Source organism: Ruditapes philippinarum, unplaced genomic scaffold (assembly GCF_026571515.1).
Source record: "Ruditapes philippinarum isolate M1 unplaced genomic scaffold, ASM2657151v2 ctg3896_1_1_1_1, whole genome shotgun sequence".
In the NCBI taxonomy this organism is placed as follows: Eukaryota; Metazoa; Mollusca; class Bivalvia; order Venerida; family Veneridae; genus Ruditapes; species Ruditapes philippinarum.
In genome coordinates, this window is record NW_026862953.1 from 240096 (window position 1) to 248881 (window position 8786).

The 8786-nt window shown below is 31.3% G+C and overlaps 1 protein-coding gene across 1 annotated transcript in view; it reads left to right on the forward strand.

Annotated features, from left to right (window-relative positions):
• Positions 1-7779, forward strand: part of LOC132720726 (uncharacterized) — a 41335-nt gene extending 33556 nt beyond the window's left edge. The window contains exons 3-4 of the mRNA XM_060704913.1: positions 2516-2658; positions 7589-7779. Of these exons, the coding sequence (XP_060560896.1) occupies positions 2516-2658; positions 7589-7779 (334 nt within the window). The remainder of the gene's footprint in view (positions 1-2515; positions 2659-7588) is intronic.
• The last annotated feature ends 1007 nt before the right edge of the window (positions 7780-8786 follow it).

Genomic DNA, 8786 nt, shown 5'->3' on the forward strand with positions numbered 1-8786 from the left:
CACTCCTCTGGATTTCTACAATAATGTACCTCGTCCTTAGGTGTACATGTTTTCCGTTGGACAAGATTGTAATTTTTCAGTATAAGTTTAATATCATTGGAAAGTAATTTTAATCAGTTCTAGTCCTGTTAAATGCGCCCGTCTAGAAACTAAATCTCCATGTTATTGTAGACACCACCTTTTTCGCCAGGAAAAGTATGCAGTTGATAAAATAATCAAATTACTTTTGTATACATTACAAAACCAACAAAACTTGCAGTTATACAATTTTAAAAACTGTTCCAAATTTGACAGTTGGGGAATTACACAAAGACAGGTATCATATGCCAGTTTTCCTCATCATAGGTCCTTTTTGTTGTAAGGTTTGGCCAAAATTGCTACAATGGTAGCTTTACGGAACCTCTAGTTATCAGAACTTAGACCTTAGTTCTAATTCTAAGATCTAACATCTACGTTTGAATTGTTACCTTCTAACTTCCAACTCAAAACGGCCTCAATGGGTTTCCTTTTAAGGATTGCAATAAGGCATTGTGTACTTTCAAATAGTGTTGATCGATTAGTTATGTTGAAGTTTTAAATTATATAAGGTGCTAATATATCCTCACCTGAACCCCCATTTCTTTCTTTAAAACATTAAAAATGTCTTTTGCTATTTTATCTCTGTCAAATAATTAGTATAACTAAATGTCTGTTAATAGTGCATTTTCTTTTCAGGACTTTACAACCGGAACATTTATATTGTCCAGTATTATTTTGTTGACCCCTTATGTATTTTATTGAAACCTGAGTGAATGAAGATATTTAAATTTGAATTTGATACAGAAATCTTTTAAGTAGTTTTTTATATGAACCATTTCAAGTCAAATAATTATAAATTCACTTTTTTAAAACAATTATGTAAAGGATTTTTAAGGCCGATGTTGTCGCAAAGGAGTTCTTAAAATCATCTTTATTGGAATCTTGGCCATATCTATAGAGGCATGTTTTGTTTTTTGTTCAAAGCTATTTATTGTTTTTTTTAATTCTTTAGCGTCAGCAAACCTAGAATTTTCTATTAACTTCATTTCTATATGGTGCGATGACATTTTGCTCTACGCAGATTGCGCATGCGCATGAAAATGCTATATCAGGTCGAATTTTCAAAGCAACGGACCGCATTGTAAAAAGGTCTATAGAGTATTAAAAATATCAAATACAAACAATAAATTCCTACTCTCACAGAAAACTATCCAACAGATTTAAATTTTAAAAATGGAGAGAAATATTGAATCCATACGCACAAAACGACAAAATTGAAAATGTTGCAGGCACGGTTTGATAAAGTCTGTTCGTGGACGGTAATGGAAACATGATTGTATTGAAATTGTTCTATTTTCCTTTTTTGTTACATATGTCTGCAAATTAGTATGCTTTCAGAAACCTGTACATTTTACTTAACACAGTTGTATATACACATATATCATGAGAAGACTGCCTAAGAGGCAACTTGAATAGAAATCGTTAATTACTGTTAAATACTCTAGGTATATCAAAGGCTTAGTTATGTTACCGAAATATTCGCAGAAATAATAAGAAAAATATAACAAAATAAAATATTCCTATTTCCATTAATAAAGAATATATTCTTTTATCTGCATTCAAAATATAGTTTTGTTAATATTTGTTTGACAGTTCTCCAGAATTTGATTTTATTAGACGCTGCGTGCACGCGGCGTCTAATAGATATTCATTCGTTCAGTCAGCAATGGGGAAAATTTTAGTATTGTTTTTGTTTATTTTTTTTGTTCTAACAAAATTAAACAGTTTTCAGAATTTCGGATAAAAATAGCTTTTCTGATGATCAACATATACCCGAGCGTCATGGAATTAAATAAAGTTTAACAAAAGTAATACTTACATGTTTAAATATAACATTCTTTTGTATCATTTACCAATAAAATAACGTGCCAATGAGCCAGTCTATATTCTAAAGCAGAAAAGTACCGTGTGGAATATCCTCGGCTTTTATCAATATCAACAGAAAGGGCCGAAAGTTGCGGTTGAGGAAATTAGGGTATAATCAGCGTAATTCGTTTATTTACCGTAATGCATTTTCAATCGAGTGATGCCTCCTTATATTTAGGAGTCATTGTATCAACGATATATAGAACATGTTGTACAACAAACACGGGTAATTGTAACTTGCATTTTAAAAATAATAAAAAGATGTTGAAAAGAAAATTTTAAATATAGTGTACAAACATTTAATTATGCGTCGGTCAGTCGGGGAGTATTTCTTGACAATGTAGACTAGGTGGATTTTGGTAATTATTTTAACCTTATGGATTATTTTGTGGCGTCTTTGATGTGCAGCATCAACATTTAACTTGTTATCTACCAAAAGGCATGAAATGCAGTTACTCATGATTTTCTATTGATTCTGTAAGATAATACTCTTTACAGTCTTTATAGAAGTTTAATCAGTAAGCAATATATACCATATAACATATTTTATAATAAGGAGTTTTGATTCTAGGTTTCATTTGATAGAAAAAGTCTGTTTGACAAAGGCAGCAATATCAATAGAGGAACACAACACCAGAGTTTTACAGAGCCTTGGTGAAGGAGATTTAGTGGAGATCGATAGGGGATTTTACTCACACTGGGCGGTGTATGCTGGTATTGAATTATGTCTTTCATTTTATTTCTTTGTACATTCATTTTGTTTCTGGAGCTGAAAATGAGCGCTTAAATATATGTCTTCGTTCAAAATGTCTTACCAGAAATGAAACGGTTGCATTCACATTATTGAATGTATTATACAACCAGGCCGCAAGCCAATACACAAATTGCAAAATATTATTAATATTACCATCATGCGAAGGGATAACATGATATGTATATTTAGTGTCAACTTATACTAATAAAAATAACAAAATTTAAGACAAAGACCATAATTCATCAAATTAGAAATTAAATTTAGATTGTTTTTTTATTCTCAAATAAGATAATAACATGCTATTTTGAAATACATTGCAAGGTTTGTAATGTAAGATGACAAAGAGGTGACACTTGCATTATTCATTATCTTGAGGTCAAATAAATAGAGAAAATAAGAATCCCTCAGACTTATTATCTTGAGATTTTAGATATAATATTACGGGTAAAACTTATTTTCTTAAAGCCTCAAGATATTATCGTTTGGCCACAACTTATTATCTTGTGGCCTAGACTTATTGACTTGTAGCCTCAGCTTATTATCTTGATTCCTCAAGATATTATCTTGTGACCTCAAGATATTACCCTGAGGCCACAACTAATTACATTTGTGTACCTTGAGGCATCAACATATTATTTTGCAGTCACGAACAACATATGGTGTCGTAACACACGACTTACTATTTTGTGCCCACAATTTACGATCTAGAGGCAACGTTTCAGTATTTTGTGGCCACGAATTATTTCCTTCAGACCACGACTTATTTTAACCAATAACAAATTTTCGTTTCATCTTCAACGTTAAGAAAGTTATATACATATATGTTATTTTTTTCTGTATACCGAATAATTATCAAAATAAATAACATTATTCATATCATAAACGTGACAAAGAGATACATTTATATATGACATATTTGTCTAGTCTTTATTAAGAAAAAAAGAAGATTTCTCTTAATGAACACCAATTTATGACAAAAATTATTGCGTTCGTTCTTTTTTTTTTGGCAATTATTTCAGTGACATACGTTTATGACAAAGAATTTCACATTCATCGCTTCATTCTTCAAATATGATTTTAACCATTATTTTAACATTATAAAATTTAAAAAAAAAAGGAAAAAATATTTGAGACATGATGTGCCTTTAATTAGATACTTAAACATGTTAAATAATAATGAAAGAAACACCTGATCGTACAAGAAAGAATAAAAAAGTACAATGATAGAAATGTAACACTAACTGTGTGACGACTGCTTAACCCCCACAGCATGTGACCTAGCGCTTCTGTTAAAGCAATGGCCAGTGTAATATTAAATGTCGTTGAAAATAAAACGACCATTTACTTTGGCTAATATAAGTATTGGCCCCAAGATAATAAGTTATGGCCACACGATTATTAGTTGTGACAACAAGTTGATAAGTTGATAAGTTTTGGCCACAAAATATAATATGACATTGAGGCCACAGGATAATAAGTTTGTAGCAACAAGATGATATGTTTGGCCACAAGATAATAAGCTGTAGCTACTGGTAGGAGACCTGCAAAACCAGACAACCACCAAACCCGGACAAACCCCAAAAAAACATATTTTTTGTGTATAGTGGTTGTTGATATATCAGTCGCTTTTATATCCACAAAAACTGCATGTTTGCTCTACGAGTATAAATAAGTAATTCAATTTAATTCAATTATCGTAAACGGTAATATTTTAATGTCATTTTCAAGAATGTTGACATTGAAATTTTGGACGTCAAGAGTGCAATACCTGACCTTTTATACTAGCTATGATCATTTGAAGAGTGAATAATAGAATATCCAAAACTTCAGCATTTGTTGCTGAAATATTTTATATCATGTTAAAAAACAACATCAAAGATTTTATTGAAGTAAATCAGCATCGTGAACAATTTAGGTAATTTCGATACCCTGCTTCACAGGCCTAAGATATATGTGTCAACACCATCAGACATAAACAACCTAGTCTCTTACCTTGCTGTACTGTGTCAAATTTTCAGATCTCTAGCTTTAACATTATGAAATCTGTATGGAAAAATGTTCAAAAAGCTCCCGGTTGGTGGTCCCCGTCCAGTAAATATTTTATCTTGAGAAAAAAATATAAGATGCAGTCACAAAATATTAAGTCGTGGAAACAAGATTATATACTGAGGCATCAAGATAATGTATTTAGACCACAAGATAAAAGAAATGTGCAAAAAGTCACAATATGTCACCTTACTAATGATTTATACATTTACACACTACATTTAATTATAAATAAAGTGATTGACCTCTGAACCTCATGAACTTCAGACTTTGTATAAAGATGCATTGTAAATTTGATGAGTCCTACCCATTATACTCATTTTCTAGGTGAAAACTTGGTCAGAGTTACAATTACCTTGCTAGCTTTACGATCTTTTACGGTCAACAAATTCGATTGGAAAATTGTACATGTTTATATGCCTGTCTTGCCAATTTTAGATCAAAAGTTCATAGGTCAATATATCATGATCAAGATTATCTATAAATCAAATAGTATTTTTATCTAGAAAATGTTTTGTGATTAACTATCTAGAACTGAGATTAGTTGAACCTGCTTTCCTCGGACAACTCATGACATATTCTTCAGCCTCATAATATTGTACTAAAGAATGTTTTTTTCCACTATTTCGTGCTGCTGTCATCGATAGATTCGTATTTTCTGTTGATCAATAATCGGAAAACATTTAAAGTACAAACAATCAATAAGTTTTACTTATTAGTTAGATGTCAAGAAATTATTGAAATTCACTAAACATTTACAGAAACAGGTATTCTTGTCTTAAACTATGCTGTCGTTACATAATGGAAATATTTAATAGCTGTGATGATACAAATGGTCAGGGAAAAATCATGCAAAACAATAGGCATTATTAAACAAGATCATCATAATTGTATGCAAAGAAAATTATTTTATTGAAATCATGTGTACACATATGAAAATGAATAAATAAATAATTGTCGATACATCCACCGTGCATATCAAGTAAGGCAGGAATGTGCAATTATCTTTAAAGTAACGCAGACTCTGTGCAAACCTATTCACCGTGTATATTTAGTAACGTCGGAATGTTGAAATAACGATTCTTGCAATAAGTAACGCAGAATTGTGCATTAAATTGGGGATACCTGACAGGATTCCCAACGCGGTAAGTTAACTTGCCAATATATATTTTATTTAACCGACTGCGAAGGCATTAATGTTTATCCCTCATGAATATTACGTCCAGGAAATTGTTTCCTTTTCAAGATCATTTGTGAAAATGATGGCTTGACTACCGTTTTAAGCGAGATTTCAGCTTTTAGTCGGCTCTTATAAGTACAAGTATGCATATTATTCCGTATAATTTCGATTTTCGGTAGGCAAGTTACATAAACTTAACTTCTTGTTATACATAAAATTAAAAATAAACTGAAAATTTTTAATTCAAGCCGTTTTTATGAGGTAACGCCGATACGTGAATTGTGCTTCGCGGTAACGTCGGAAAATGTGTAAAATCATTTTTCACGAGTGAAAATGAAAAGTAAACAATTTTGGGGAAATTATCTTGATGAATGATCAAAAGTAATGTCTTTGCAGCCGTATGCAGCTATTCATTTTTTTTCAGTTCGGTTAAATAAAAATATATTGGCCAGTTTACTTACTGCGTTGTAGATCCTGTCAGATATTCGCTATTTATAGCACAATTCTGCGTTACTTATTGCACGAGTTGAGCGTTTTTTTCACATTCCGGCGTTACTGGATATACACGGTGTTATTGCTAAAACGTAAAACACAGTAAGAAAACAAACAAAATATTTTATTCTAAATCAAATTTAAAGAATTGAATTAGCGCATACGGCTGCTACTAGATTACAATTTAAAGCATTACAATATTTTTCAGGAATTTGTTAATTTTCTTACATCATTTGTGGGAAAGACAACCAGAATACTATTTTGAAGTGTCTTTTGTCTTTCGCCAAATAAATATGTATATTCAACATATTTAAAACTTTATGTATTCATATTCTGTATACCAAAGACTTTTGTCAAACTACAAGTGTCGTATACCAATAGAAGGAAGCTGTTAAAATAGGATTTAGCTTCTTTTAATGAGATAACCGCCGTTGCATCAGTGCTTCATTCACGACTTCGTCGTTACCTCGTAAAAATTGTCCCAGTTACTGCTAGATTTAATGTAATATGACACGATTAGATCGGAAAATGTCTTAAGTACACGGTATATAAAAAACCCATAAAGTTTTATGTATGTTATTATATTTAAAGATATCAACGAAACAATACGCTAGTCAGGTCGTCATTTTCACGAATGATCTTGAAAAATAAACATTACCATGGAAATATTGTTGATGAGGTTTAAAGTATAATGTATCAGCAACCGTATGCGTTAACTCATTTCTTCCAATCTGGTACAAATGTATACAATAAAAAATATTGGTCCATTTACTTTTCGAGGTGCTCGTTTTAGCCACTAAATTGCACAATTATGCGACACTTATGCACTATTTCTGTGTTATTTGCACATTCCTACGTTACTGGATAAACACGGTGATATCGTTGTATTGTTCATCCGATATCAATATATCATTAGTGTTTGAATTTGTATTTTTCGTTCAACAATAGGATTGCAGTATTTAAAATGAATCGTAACACATTTACTTTTGTAAATCGGCAAACTGTGAACCAGTCTAGTAAATCGACTGTTTATAAAAAATAATTTAAAACACTACGCCGGTAAAAAATTATCAGTACGTATTTACAAAAATAAATTGGTCGCGCATACTTGGTATGCCTTGCACTGAATCTATGATAGCTGTTTAATATCGTGTGTTTTGCTTCCTTTTCAGGTGGTGAAATGGTCATTCACTTGACAAGTGATTACAATAATGAGTCTTCTGCATTTAGCAATTATGGTAGTGTGTTAACCACCTGTGGTGATCCATTTGACAAGGCGTATGTCAAATTGGAAGAATTTTCGAAGGTTGTAAAGGGCGACAAAAGCTTCAAAAATAATTCCAAAGATACAAAAATGCGGTAGGCCTTCGACATTTAATAGAATTTATTTTAATTGATTTATAATATCAAATCACGGTTCATTGTGCATGAAACAGATATTTACTTTAAATTTTAATGATAAAAGGAAGTCTTGCCATAGTGCACTCAGCTGACGTCTTCCTCTATCAATAAAACTGAGAAATTGACCGTTAGTACAACATGAAACAAAGAAAAAAAGATTTGTTGTATAAATCGCTTAACCAAAGGACTTTCTTTATATATTACAATAATAACTATTCACCTCAATACCTTCATAACGTATTTAGAATTTACGCAGCATAAAGTTCATTAAAAATAAAGGACCAACTCTCCTCTACTTAACAAAAGAAAATTACAAAATTAAAATCCCCTTATTCCATTTCGTTAAACATTATGAGTTTCATAAGGTACAGCCAGTAGTGATCTTGTTGAAAAAGTAGCTTGTAGGCTTGCTTCTATTTCATCATTTTATTGTCGGACATACAAAAACGAGCCTACAAAGAAAATACAAAGGAATTACAAATAATTGATTTACAAAATAATAAAATTATACATTTCATCCAATTCATCAATGGAAAAGAATAAATATGACATTAGAAATATATAAATTCTTACCAGGATCAGCATACAAGAACTTTCCATAAATGATGTTCAAGTTTACTAATAAGTAACTACTTTTATCAACAACTATACTGTAAAGTAAGTTATCAGTTACTCGTATAATGTGGAACTGGCGGAGGGAAATATTTTACTTAAGTAAGAAAATGTTTCGCAGGGATTTTAGGGTCATGCACGTGAAATATTAGTGAACACATTCATACAACCTTTCAACTTACAGTGACCTCTTATACGAAACAGACTATACAAAACTTTACCACAGTTAGGCAAACAAACGACGACACAACAGTTAGGCGAATACCAACCAAATACAACATGACACGGAGGATATAATATACCAGTGATAAACAGAAAACGATACATAGGTTACACATTCACTCCCTTTAAGGAAAT